Source organism: Nycticebus coucang, chromosome 24 (genome assembly GCF_027406575.1).
Source record: "Nycticebus coucang isolate mNycCou1 chromosome 24, mNycCou1.pri, whole genome shotgun sequence".
In the NCBI taxonomy this organism is placed as follows: Eukaryota; Metazoa; Chordata; class Mammalia; order Primates; family Lorisidae; genus Nycticebus; species Nycticebus coucang.
This window is the reverse complement of record NC_069803.1, coordinates 27,259,883-27,274,511: the sequence shown is the minus strand read 5'-3', so window position 1 is coordinate 27,274,511 and position 14,629 is coordinate 27,259,883. Positions and strand designations below refer to the sequence as shown.

Below are 14,629 nucleotides of genomic sequence, written 5' to 3'. Positions count from 1 at the left end.
TGTCAGGGGTAACAAGAGTTAACGTATATTAAAATTATTTGGTTTAGCGTCATCAGTCAACATAAACTTACTTATGTAAATGTCGGTGTTAAAAGAGGAATAATGAGCTCTAAACTGTGCAGAAAAGCAACCTGCTGTTTCCTTTAAAAATCTTGTTAATTATTTGTAGAGAGAAAGAGGAAGAGTGAAACCTATTATACCAAACAGATTTCATTGGTCAAGGGAAGAGAGAATGGTTCAGTGAGAAGGCCACGTGGATAATCGCCTTAATGGAGCATCTCAGTGCCACCTGCAGACAGGAAGCAAGCCCTGGTAACAGTCTGGGGCACCAAAGACGGAAGCCTATGGCAGCACAGAAAGGTCCTGGAAACTAGGGACTCCAGCTCATGCTCTCTGGATGCTCTCATCCATTTCCAAAGTTACAATCTCTAAGTCTTTTTGCTAATGACTTTGAAATTCCTAAGATGAGGCTAGGCCTCTCTCCTGAATACTGCACCCAAACACACAGTACTTTAAAGTAGCCCTGTACAACATGGCGGCCACTGTGCACAGAGGTCATTCAAACTCACATTAAGTGAAAAGTTCAGGGCCTCAGTCGCACTATCACACTGGACAGTGCAGGCACAGAACGCTTGGATCACTGTGCAATGTTCTACTGGCTAGCCTTGCTCTAAAGCAAAGCTTCAGCTGGTTGTTCCACGAGTGTCTAAAACTTCACATATTCAAAACGAAACCCACCTTCCCCCCAGCTGCCTTGACTTCCATTCTCTCCTATGCTAGTTTCCAGTCACCAAGTACTACCGTCCACTTCTCTCCAGCACATCAGTAGCTCTTGCTTACCTGTTCTCCCTTCTAGGTCGCTTTCCTCTAATATAGGATGTCCACAAAGTTCATGGGCAATTTACAATGGCCGGCTGTTTTAACTGCACACCAACTTTACAGACACCCTGTGTATGCCTCCTGTGGTAACTAAAGCCATCTATCTAAAATGCAGATATGCCCCATCACAGCTTAGCTAGTTTATAGCCCGTCACTGCTGCCCTTGGATTAGAGCCCAGCCTCCCCGGCTGCCCTCTAGGGTCCCTCTGGCTGCTTTCCAGCCTCACCTCTGGTCACCACGCTCCTACCTCACACTCTAACCACACTGGCCACATCATTTCATCTGGCCAAAGATTCTGGTTTCAAAGTTGTGGCTCATATGATGCCCGATTTGGTCCCCCCACATGTGCCTGTCCTTGGGAGTTCGTTCACATTTTCTTTCTGCTTGAAACCATCTTCCACTTCTGCGCCTAACCCATGCTCATCCTCTCAGTCTGAGCTCAGGTGTCATTTTCTTCAGAAAGTTCCCTGACCTTCAAAAATTTCTTCCCCTCTCCACAGGTATCTTCTCTAGCTCAGCTTTGACTGTGATAACACCCAGCCAGTCTCCCTGCTTTGAGTCTCATCTTATACAAGTTGGGTTCCACATGCGTCACTCTTTGACAAGCGTGACATCCTTTAGATTCACCTTCCCTGTGCTCAAAAATATTCAACAGAGCTCTATTACCTAAAGGGAAAATTCCACACTCCTCAGCCTTGTATTCTTTTGGTTATTTTGAAGATGCTGACCAATGTCTGTCTCCCTAGTTCCCCTTTCATGCTGACCCCAATCCTACCATAGCAGAAGGGTCTTCAAGGTCTAATTCAACACATCCTCCTTCTGAAGCCCACTGTCACCATTCTCAGTCAAGGACCTCTGCGGCCTCCTGGTGTTCCGCCCCATCCCTCCTAATTTAGCAATTAATTATAAAGCTCTTCATGCAGGTAACCTTCCTCAGGTATTTTCTCTCTTCTAATCATTGCCGTATTTCTCGAGGACACAGAACCTCACAGCTCTATGAACCCTTATTTCTTTTCTACTTTGTACTCCCCAGTTTCTCAAAGTTTACACCCACCACCTCACCAAACTTTCTGCCAATTGGTATTTGCTCCACAAAAATTAGTCTCTCTCTTTCTTTTTGAGACAGAGTCTTACTATGTCCCCCTTGGTAGAGTGCTGTGGCGTCACAGCTCACAGCAACCTCAAACTCTAGGGCTTAAGAGATTTTTTTGCCTCAGCCTTCCAAGTAGCTGGGACAATAGGCACCTGCCACAACATCCAGCTATTTTTGTCGTTGTTGTCACTGTGGTTTAACAGGCCCGGGCTGGGTTTGAACTCTCCAGCCCCAGTGTATGTGGCTGGCGCCCTAACCACTGAGCCGGCACTAAGCCGACAAAAATTAGTCTCTTAAACCTTCTCCCGACTTCTTTCTTCTTCAAACCTGTTTCTTTGCTCCATTCTCCCAGGCCTTCTCTCCTGCTTTAAACCACTCGCCCTGAATCCTACCCTCTGCTTTCTATATGAACAAAACTGCTTATGAGAAATGAACATGTTTACAGGCTACTGGAAAAGAGTCAGTAGAGAAAGGCTGAAAAAATGAAATAAAGAGGGAATGGACTTAAAAGCATGGAGAGAAGAAGGGACTTTGGCGAGGAGCAGTACCCACTCCTCTTCCTCCAAGATCTGGCCAGAAGGAAGAAAAGAGGAGTATGAATACAGAGACAGTCAGTGGGGACAGAGGCGGGTGTGCTCGAGGCCGCCTGCCGCCACCGTACCTGTTGGTGTCTCTGGCTACATCTTCGTAGACACTCTGCACCCCGATCTCCAGCCTGGTGCAGCCATAGGTCAGCATGTCACTTAGATGGCGCTTCATGCAGTAATCTGGCCTGGTCTCAATCGTAATCCCGATGCACTTTGTGAGGCTTCTCTCGGAATACCTGCAGAACAAATCTAAGAATAACAAACCTGGCAGGCTTTAGGACATCTGCTCCCTCTCCAGGGACTGCTCGGCCCTCCCAATGAGACAGTGGCTCAGAGAGCAGAATCCAGAGCCAGACTCTGAGTTCAAATCCTAGTTTTGCTACTTCCTAACCATATAAATGGCGATGCTATTGACCTCCCTGTGCTTCAATTTCTTGATCTGCAAAATGAGGATAAAAATAATACCTACAGCTCACAGGACGGACGGGACTGAACTAGCACACGGTAATGTCATTATCGTTATTATTCTCCTGCAGTATGCTGCAACCATAATATCCTTGAAAGCGGTGATTTCAACTATGAAAACCTATTTTTCAATTCCTAGCAACCATTTTTCACATAAATGAAACCATCTGCATTATGTATTTCCCACTCCATATCTTAGAGTCATTTTAAATAGAAGAAAAAAGGAACGGGGAGGGGATGTATAATGATCATAGGAATAATTCAGACAAAAGGTCTTCTATGTAACACAAAATTCTTTCTGCCAAGCCTATTAGTCTTAGCAAAGATTTACAAAATTAGGAATCATTTTGCCTTTCATGAATGGCAAAATGGTATCAGAATCGTGAGTATCACTTTAGATTCAGAATCGTGAGTATCACTTTAGATTCAAGCTCTTTGTGTTAATGGCCTTAATGCTGGCCCAAGGTCAGGGAAATAAGGATCCACTTGCTTATGGGGCTGGTGATGTAAGGGTACAGGAACTCACGGAGGTCACTGCAGGCCAAGCTTTGTGCCATATGCCCTACCAATATTGAATCTCCCATCAGCTCTATGAAGTGTGTCCTGTTATTCCCATTTTATGCATGAGGAGACTGAAGTTCAAAGGGAATAAACAGCTTGTCCAAGGATAGAGAACTAATAAAGTCCAAGTCAGGATTTGAAGGTGGGCTACCTGACCTTAAATCCTTAATCTATATTTCATTCACCACAATGCTTAGACAACCCAGCATGGGACATGAGACTCCAATCCCTTTCATCATCTCCAAATTCTTAAAACCCCGCCATTCTTCCAAGTGCATCCTTCCACAACTGTCTCAAATCTTTCAGAAGGGTGAGGGAGGCCTTTTCTGCCTTTTATTTTCCTGATTTCCAAAGAAGATGGTAGCACTTTCTTAAAAAGTAAAAATCCTAAAATTTCTATAATTTTATGAACTACTCCATTCATTCCTTCATTCTTCATTATCAATAAAAACTGAGTTAACGTTAATAATTACTTAAAAAGTTATGAATCACTGAGCTAGAAGAATAAGTCCAAAATGCTTCATTCTAGACACTCAAAACTTTTTTGTCTGTTTATTTCAATATTCTATGAGGCTTTAGATGGGATTACCAGAGGCAAAAAGACCATAGGTAAATCACCAGTTCAAAATTACTAAAAGACAGAAAAGGTGCTCAGACCTTTTCAAACCTTGCCTAAGACAGGATATGAAATCATTTGGCTTCTCTGAAACAACAGAATCAACAGGTCCCCCGCCTTTCACATAAGTGGGGACCAAGGTGTGCAGTGACCAAGGGTAAATACATCAGTCACTGGTTTTGAGGGAATTAGTTTTTTAAGTTAAAACAAATATTCTTATATTATGAAAGCAAACCATACAAAAATCCGAAGAGACAGAAGGCAAAAAGCGCTAGATGAGTATATCTTTTAAAACAAAATGAGAACATCCCAGAATCAGGCATTTCAAAATTGCATCATAAACCTTCTTATTAATTGATACTTTTTTAAAAGCCTGCAGTATTTCTCAAAAGTGATGCCGTTAATTCAGCAAGCCTGGTGGCATAACAGTAGCTTGCATCACTGGGAAAAACTTGAGGGCAGGCGATTGCACAAATGGGAATTTGTATAGAGGGAAGAGAAAATTTACTAGCTAATCTTTCCATTGCACAAATCATCAAAGGTCTCCCCCAAGGACATATAAAGGACTCTGCTGCAAGAACAATAAGGTCTCTTTATAAGTAGTCAGAATATAGCATAGGACGGAGAAGCAAACCTTATTTTCTAATTATAATTTAACTCTATTTCACAGATGTCTTTTTTTTCTGGGGGGCAAAAGCTACTACCTTTTGTAGAAACAGAAATGGAGGAAGAAAAAAACTCAGGTTTTGAAAAGTCAGTCATTTAGATTTATAAAAGGCTTTACCATTTCCTTCTTTTCATAACTATATATTTTCATTTGAATAGCAATTAAGCAGAAATTTGTAATAAATTTGAACAAAGCAAATATAAGGTCATTTTCCCCATAAGCTTACTGCATTTTTACTAGGATTTTTTTTTGTAGTTTTTTTTTCGGGGGGGCTGGGTTTGAACCTGCCACCTCCGGCATATGGGGCCGGCGCCCTACTCGGTTGAGCCACAGGCGCCACCCTAGGATTTTTTTTAACTAGGATTTCTTTGATAACGCTGTATGTATTCCTACATCTCACTAAACCTGCCTCTTCATTTAACAAGATGTAAACGTATCAATATAACTGTTCTTTATGCAAATATGTACATTCAGGCTTTCAACTAATCTGAGTAGACCTCTTATATCTGTATCATCTAGACAGCCATTCAGGAGCACCCTTCTCCTTTAGTACCCAGTTCAACTCTCAGACCTTCCAGGGGCCCAGACTTCTGAAGTCCTTGGGTACACAGGAACTGTTCCACCTTCTAAGAGACAAAGCTAGGACTTGCTCACAGGTCTTTTGATTTCAATTCCAATTACAAAGGTTTGTCTTAAGCTTATATAGCCCACTAATACAGGTTTTATTGAATGCTACACTTGTGTGTGTGCCATGGTAGTGGCACCAACTATAAAAGGTGCTCATGTTCTCCATGAAGCACAACATGAGCCAATAATTTAAGTTGATGGAATTTTTTTTACAGCTGAGGGGTAGAGAGTGGGGGTAAAGAGAAATGGGACGATAATCCGGGAATTCAAAAGCTAAGATAATCTAAATGCTACCTCACCTTCCAAACATAGCTTAAATACATATCTTCTCTTCCCAGAGGCCCTCAGTAAGAACTCGGCACTGCCATCCCCAAAGCACCTTGCCCACACTCCTAGTCAGTTGACTTTGTGGATATGTCTGCCTTTCCAGCTGGGCAGGATGCTCCTGAAAAGTAGCATGCTGAAAATGTTTGGAGGTTAATTGCTTAAAGGCTTCAGCACTTAAAACTTTCCTTCACTTAAAAAAAAATACAAATGTGAAAAATAAATACAGAAATTAGGTACAACTGGGAACACAAGAGATCTCTCTTCATTCCTGCTGTCTCTGCTAGATAAATCTACTGGTTATGTTTCCATTTGCAAACAGGCAAACCAGGTTCTCTGCCAGGCGCGGTGGCTCACGCCTGTAATCCCAGCCCTTGGGAGGCCGAGGTGGGTGCATTGCCTGAGCTCATAGGTTCGAGACCAGTCTGAGCCAGAGTGAGAACTCATTTCTAAAAATAGCCAGGCATTGTGGCAGGCGCCTATAGTCCCAGCTACTTGGGAGGCTGAGGCAAGAGAATCGCTTAAGCCCAGGAGTTGGAGGTTGCTGTGAGTTATGATGCCACAGCACTCTACCAAGGGTGACAAAGGGAGACTGTCTCCAGGAAACAAACAAACAAACAAACCAGGTACTCTGCAGAAAGTAAAAACACCATGGTTCTTATCCCAGACGTGCTTGCCAGTCTAGCCAGGGCTAAGACAGAGAAAACCAGGAGCCACTGCAGAATAAGCTCGAAGTGGCAGAAATATAAATGGAAATAGATTGTTTCTTGGGAAGCATGCTTCTATTTCTGGAAAGAAGAAGGAAGTGACCTACAAAAGTTCTATTCTTACTTACTGTCTCCTGGCACTAAGGGCCCCAACCCAGGGGACACTGGCAAGATGGCACCCTGAGGTTAAATCTTTTTATTATCTTCTGTCTTTTGATTCACTCCAAACAGGCTGTGGCATCAAAGAGAACCCCTCTCATTACTCTCCATCTGCTGCAGCTCCTCTTTCAAAATCTCTGTTATTACCGCAAGTGAAGCTGCCTTCGTCTTGTCCTCCTTGAAATCTTATGAGAGCTCAAGGATTCGGTTTCTGAAAGGCCCAAAGAACATTTCTTTTTCTTTTTTTTTTGTAGAGACAGAGTCTCACTTTATGGCCCTTGGTAGAGTGCCGTGGCATCACACAGCTCACAGCAACCTCCAACTCCTGGGCTTCAGCGATTCTCTTGCCTCAGCCTCCCGAGTAGCTGGGACTACAGGCGCCCGTCACAACGCCCGGCTATTTTTTGGTTGCAGTTCAGCCGGGGCCGGGTTTGAACCCGCCACCCTCAGTATATGGGGCTGGCGCCTTACCGACTGAGCCACAGGCGCTGCCCCCAAAGAACATTTCTAACACAGCACCTCACAACCTCACACTCAACCTGATCAAACCAGACTGCAGAATAGTAACGGCACATAGATGAAACACCAGTTCTTAGTAGTCACAACACACACTCTCTTTTGCATTGACAGTCCCAAAACTAGTCAGTGGAATTTAGAATCTTCTCTAGACAAAGATTTGTTTGGATTGCCAGTAACACCTGTAGTGACTGGTGTAATTCTCCAGTAGCAGAACCAGAGAACAAATTCCTTCTTCTTGTTATCACAACATCTGAGGTGATAACCTCAACGATATGTGATGTTCTGTCAATGCTGTGTTAGGTGACACCCTTAAGAATAAATAATTGGGCCGGCGCGGTGGTTCACGCCTATAATCCTAGCACTCTGGAGGCCAAAGTGGGTGGATTGCTTGAGCTCAGGAGTTTAAGATCAGCCTGAGCCAGAACGAGACCCCATCTCTAAAAAAATAAAAAAAATTAGCCAGGTGTTGTGGTGGGCACCTGTAGACCCAGCTACTTGGGAGGCTGAGACAAGAGAATCACTTGAGCCCAGGAGTTTGAGGTTGCTGTGAGCTGTGCTGCCATGGCACTCCACGGAGGGTGACAAGGTGAAACTCTGTCTCAAAAAAAAAAAAAGTCAATGAAAATAACCCACATTATCATAACAAAGGAGGAAATCTTATGATTATTTAAATAGATGCAGAGAAAGCATTAGACAAATGAGTTAATGATAAAACCTCTCAACAAACTTTTTCACTCTAACAAAGGTATTTATAAAAACACCCCACAAGCAACATTGTACTTAATATTGAAATAGTAAATGTTTTCACTGTGTCACTCTCACCACTTGTAATTAACAATGACTAAGTATACTGGCCATTGCAATAATTCAGGAGAAAGAAAAGCATACAAATCCAAAAAAAAAAAGGAAAACTCATTGTATTCGCAGATGATATGATTATTTATGAAGAAAATCCTAATTGATTTACAAAAACAACTTTTAGAATTAAGTAGTGAATTCAGCAGTTTTATAAGAACTTAATAAAAATCAACTGTAAATCTATATATTAGCAGCAACTGAAAATGAAAAATTTTTAAATTTCATATATAGAAATATTTTTAAAAAATATAGAATATATTTTTAAAAACATTTTTGTAAAAGGCATACAAAATTTCTACAATGAAGATGGCTAAGAGAATTAAAAACCTAAATAAATGAGACAGACCATGTTCATGAAGTAGAAAGCTCGATAATCAGTTGTTAATGCTCTCCAACTATTTTTTTTTTTTTTTTTGCAGTTTTTGGCTGGGGCCGGGTTTGAACCAGCCACCTCCAGTATATGGGGCTGGCGCCCTACTCCTTTGAGCCACAGGCACCACCCTCTCTCCAACTATTTTATAGACTTAATACAATCCCAAATCCATTATACTTTTTTATAGGAACTGGCCAGCTGACTCTCGATTTTATATAGCAAAGGGCCTACAGTATCTCAAGAGTTCTTGAAAAACACAGTCAGAAGACTTACATTATTTGACTTCAAGATATAATAAAAAGGGTGGCGCTCGTAGCTCAGTGAGTAGGATGCCGGCCACACACACCGAGGCTGGCAGGTTCGAACCCCGCCGGGGTCAGCTAAAACAACAATGACAACTGCAACAACAACAAAATAGTCAGGTGTTGTGCCGGGCGCCTGTAATCCCAGCTACTTGGGAGGCTGAGGCAAACTGCTTGAGTTCAAGAGTTTGAGGTTACTGTGAGCTATGATGCCACAGCACTCTACCCAGGGCACTGGCTTGAGACTGTCTCAAGAAAAAAAAAACAGAAACAAAAAAGATATACTAAAAAACTAACAACTTTTTATAAACTTTTTATATATACTAAAAAACTAAAAACTAAAAAGTTATAGTAATCAAAACACTGTAGTTCTGTCATAAAGACTAAAAGACAGTCCCACATTCACAGAGTCTTCTGATTTTTTCTGTCCATTATGAACACCCGGTTTCAGGTATTCTGTTTATACCAGTCCCACATTCATAGAGTCTTTTGATTTTTAACAGAGACATGGTATAATCCAAATAAGAAAGGGAACTTTTTAAAGAAATGATACTAAAACAAGTAGATACTCCTATGGGGAAAAAAGAAATCTTGATTCCCACCTCATGCTATATATGAAAATTTAATTGAAGATGGATCATAAACCTAAATATGAAAACTCAGACTAGAACTAGAAGAAAACTTGGGAGAATATCCCTGTGCCTCAGGGGTGTGCGGTGGTTTATTAGAGACAATACACAAAGCAATAACCATGAAATCACAAGATTAGACTTTATCAATATTAAAAACTTCTGCTCCAAGATATCATTATATCATTAATATAATGAATAGTGAAGCCACAGACTGGGTTTTCGTAGTTGCAAAATACAGATCCAACAAAGGCTATATACAACTGGATAAAAAGTGGGCAAAAGATTTTAACAGACATTTCACAAAGGAAATATATTCAAATAGCATAGGCATATACTGAAGTGCTTAACATCATTAGTCATCAGGGAAATGCAAATTAAAAGCACAATGATATACCATTACACACCCACCGGAATGGCTAAAATTAAAAAGACATATGTTGGTGAGGATGTTGGAACAACTGAATGCTCAGACATTAATGGCGGGAGTATAAATAGTAGAATCATTTTGGAAAAATGGCTGGTAGCTTCTTAACAAAACTAAACATAACATTCTACTTCGTTATTACCCAACAGAAATAAGTACATGTACCCACAAAAAGATTTGCGCAAGCACATTCTTCTAAGTAAAGTATCACAAGAATGGAAAAGCAAGGATCCGATGTTTTCAATACTAATGTGAAGCCAGCAGATGAACTAATACATGCTGACATCAGAGAAAAACGCAAGTCAAGTTGGGGGGAAGGAGATCAGTGTGCTCTCAGCTACTGGGCACAATGTAAGGGTACCTGGCACACCTCCTGGGTACGGGACACAACTACAATAGGGACTTTACCCAACAAATGCAAACATTGTAACCTAATCATTTGTAACCTCATATTAATCAGAAATTTAAAAAAAGATTTATGCGAGAATGTTCAGGGCTGGCGCCTGTATTAGCTCAGTGAGCAGGGTCCCGGCCACATACACCAAGGCTGGCAGGTTCAAACCCAGCCTGAGCCAGCTAAATAACAATAACTGCAACAACAAATAGCTGGGTGTTGTGGCGGGCGCCTGTAGTCCCAGCTACTTGGGAGGCTGAGGCAAGAGAATTGCTTAAGCCCAAGAGTATGAGGTTGCTGTGAGCTGCGACGCCACAGCACTATACTGAGGGCGACATAGTGAGATTCTGTCTCAAAAAAAAAAAAAAGAAGGTTCAGTGACGTTTTATTCATAATAGCCATAAACTGGAACTGGAAACAGGTGCCCACCAACAGTCTAGAGAAAGAAACTGTGGTCTACACAGACAGTGAAATACCACTCAGCCCTCAATAGGTGTCTACTCCTCAAGACTGATGTAGTCTCAAAATATGCTCCGCGAAAAGAGCCTTATAGGAAAGAGTATATTCTATACACCTATGGTTCCATCCATGTGAAGTTCTAAAATAGGCAAAACCACTCTATGGTAAGGGGGAAAAAAATCAGAAAAATGGGAGGTGCAGGGGATGACTCACAGGGAAGGGGTAAGAAGTGACCTGGGGATGACGGTGACGCTCTGTGTCTAACAGGGCTTTGCTGCACAGGTATACGCATTTGTCAAAACCGATCAAATGCTATACTTAAGATATGAACATTTCACTGTACTATATGTAAATTTACTTCAAAAGAAAAAACCAGAGTGAATGCTAGTTAATGACACCCATAATGAAGTATCTAGGGAGAAGTGTACTGAAGCATGTAACTCCCTGTGAAGAGCATCTAGAGAGAGAGAGGAAGAATGACGGATGGGAAGTGGATCAGGAAAATGGGTGATAATGCAAAGACTGTAGGGTACAGGTGATGGGTATGTGGGTGCTTAGTAGGAAATTCAATTTTTCTTTGTTTCAAATAAATACCGGAATAAAAACAAGTAATATCATACCTTTAAAGATAACTAATGTTGTATTGACTGGCCCATATGAAAGATCCTGGTCATACTCTATGAAAATCAATACAGAAACTGAGGGTGAGGGGGTATCAGAGTCAAATCCCAGAGATGCAGGAGCTCCTGAGATTTCCCAGAAATAGGGCCCTGGGCGGCAGGGGGTCAGTCACTCTCAGGCCTCCTGGGGTTGCTTTTGCTTCCTTCCTAGCTCTGCAATTCTATGAAACTGTCTTCTGGGTCTGGTGCCCACTGTCAAATACCACTCTAGCTTTTCCAAGACTTGTAAGAACACAGTTGGAAGATTTAAAGTCATTAGTGAGGGGGAAAAAGAAGAAGGAACGGAAATGAATTAAAAATTTCACACAGAGAAAGTATGACTCACCCACCTCTTGATGGGTAACTACCCTTTTAAATTGCATCTTGTGAAAACAGCCAAGGAGCATTAAAGATTGAATGCAAAACTCCTTCTGGGCAAAGCTGATTAAAAAGGAATAAAGCTATTTTAAAGGTTGTTCTAAGTTATCTGGCAGCATTTGCATTCTGGTGAATGGGTGACTCAGATCCCACTGTGGTCCTTTTCATCTCCAGAGCTATGATTGTTCCAGGATGACAGTCACCAGTAATTGTTGCTCTCTGGAGACTACTGAAGAGTCTCAGTCTAGCTGATAGCAATAAGTGATTAGGACATTGCTTGATTTAATGAGCCTTCACAGAAACCATACCTGCTTTGTCCTTGAACTCTGTTCATTCAGTTTTCCAATTTTTCCATCTACAAGGATCTCATGCACTGCTGCTACTAAGGCCAGAAATAATAGCCAGGCTCTCCTTGCTGTGGATTTTCTTTACCTAAATCCTACTCTTTCAAATAAGAATCAACAACTGAATCAGGTGGAGTGGGGAAACTGTGGCCTAAAGGCCACCTCGTCCTCCAGATCCCCAAGTGTGGCCCTTCAACTGAATCCAAACTTCACAGAAAAAAAAAAGGATTTGTTCTGTAAAATTTAGATTCAGTCAAAAGCCCACATTCAAGGACCCAGAAGGCCACATGTGGCCCCAAGGAGGCAGGTTCCCTACCCCTCCCAAAGCAAGGACGCCTCAGCCAATATAGTAGTAAATTGTGACCTTAATTTAAACTGACTTTTAACCTTAAACACTGTTGACTCATCTGTCACAATACATAAATTTTAACCTAATTTTAAAAAGCCCATAGGAACAATAAACACACATATAGTCTAGCAAGGAGGACGAGGGAGATGGTCAGGAGGAGGGGCAGGGAGATGGTCAGGAGGAGGGGGAGGAGGGAGATGGTCAGGAGGAGGGGCAGGGAGATGGTCAGGAGGAGGGGGAGGAGGGAGATGGTCAGGAGGAGGGGCAGGGAGATGGTCAGGAGGAGGGGGAGGAGGGAGATGGTCAGGAGGAGGGGCAAGGAGATGGTCAGGAGGAGGGGCAAGGAGATGGTCAGGAGGAGGGGGAGGAGGGAGATGGGCAGGAGGAGGGGCAGGGAGATGGTCAGGAGGAGAGGGAGGAGGGAGATGGTCAGGAGGAGGGGCAAGGAGATGGTCAGGAGGAGGGGGAGGAGGGAGATGGGCAGGAGGAGGGAGGGCAATTGGCCGGATCTCACCTAATGTGCACAATGGGAGGGTGTTCGGCACACCCCCTGGGTGAAGGGCTCTTCTACAACTCGAATTTTACCTTGGAAGTGAGAACAATGTAACCTAAAAGTTTGTACCCTCATATTAATTTAAAAAAAAACAATTTTTTTTAACCTAACTTAAAACCATAAAAAAAAACCCTGCTAATGAAAGTTGGCATTCATCTATGTAGCTAGCAATTAAAAACAACTAAAATCGACTAGTAATAAAATAAACATGAAGTTCATCACCTTACACCTAGGAAAGGTGAGCTACGGAGGTAACCCGCCTATTTTGTGAAGCACTGGTCAAGGTAACACTGAGGACAGCCAGCAGACTCCAGACCTGAAGTGAGCACACACCATGTCACACCACTCTCTCCGGGGCTCTTTATTTCACAACGATGCTAACATTTGAAAATAATTTTCTGTCTCTAGTTCTATACCACAAACCAGACTATATTTCTTCAAAGAATACAAAGTTTCCTTCAAAACAAATGCCAACTGTATCATGTGGTGTCACATAACCCAGCAAACTCTGTCACATGTGGTCCTTTAGCTCAGATTACCTCCTCAAAATACAGAGACCAAGAGAAAAAGAGCAAAACATGTAAGGTTGGGTTGGTGGAGTTCAGTGAAACATTTATGGATGGCTTTACGACTCCCAGATTGTAATTTTATTACTTCCCAAGAGCCATTCATGAGATTTGTTGCAATGGAGACTGAAATCATACAGAAATTTTTATCTCAAAGTAAAGTGTTTGTTGCCCTCTTCAGGTGAACTCAAGAATAGCACAAAACACTGCTGGCTTCGCCTACTCCATTCCCGAAAGAGGTTTTCTCCTCGGAAGGGCTTCCTACAAATACGTGGTGATCCAAAGCTGGCTGGTTGCAATACAGAGCTCCAGTTTTACCCCCATAACAGACAACTTACGTTCAAGTACCACTAGGCACTAGAACATTTCTGCAAAAATAAAGCTAAAGCATCCATCAAGAATAAAGCGACATTTATTTAAAAGTTTCAATTGAGGAAAACATCAAACCAGCAGCACGTTAAAAAATCATTGTGCAGATCTCAGTCGGCCTGCTTCACACAGCCCAGGGAAGCCACCCTGCAGGCTGTGAAGAGCTCACTGGCAAACTTTTGTGGAGAGGAAGGGCAGGTCTAAGATACTTACAGCTCAATCTCACTTAATATGCAAGGTCTTCAACCTCAGAACGGCTCCTGAGACAGGAGTGTGTAAGCTTGGGTAGAAAAGAAGGTGAGCGTTCAGAGGTGAACGAATTGTAGTCAGTAACCCTCTGAGGAACTACTGTCCTTCCACTGACTCAGGGCTTTGAATTAATTCAAAGGTTTTAGTTTTTTGGAGACAGTCTCACTTTGTGCCCTGTGTAGAGTGCCATGGTGTCATAGCTCACAGCAACCTCAAACTCTTGGGCTTGAGCAATCCTCTTCCCTCAGCCTCCTGAGTAACTGGGACTACAAGCACTTGCCACAATGCCTGGCTATTTTTATAGACAGGGTCTCGCTCTTGCTCAGGCTGGTCTCAAAACTGTGAGCTCAGGCAATCCACCTGCCTCAGCCTCCCAGAGTCCTAGGATTACAGGTGTGAGCCACTGTGCCTGGTCATCAAAGGTTGTTTTTCTTCAAATCATATTTTCTTTAAGCTACACTGTGTTTTTTCAGTCCTATTAATAGGAATGAGTTTGATTACATCATTACTCCTCT

The 14,629-nt window shown here is 42.3% G+C and overlaps 1 protein-coding gene across 1 annotated transcript in view; it reads right to left on the bottom strand.

Annotated features, from left to right (window-relative positions):
* The window catches only part of ELP3 (elongator acetyltransferase complex subunit 3), a 72,461-nt gene that overhangs the window by 43,149 nt on the left and 14,683 nt on the right, over positions 1 to 14,629 (bottom strand). The window contains exon 8 of the mRNA XM_053578328.1: positions 2,635 to 2,796. Within this exon, the coding sequence (XP_053434303.1) occupies positions 2,635 to 2,796 (162 nt within the window). The remainder of the gene's footprint in view (positions 1 to 2,634; positions 2,797 to 14,629) is intronic.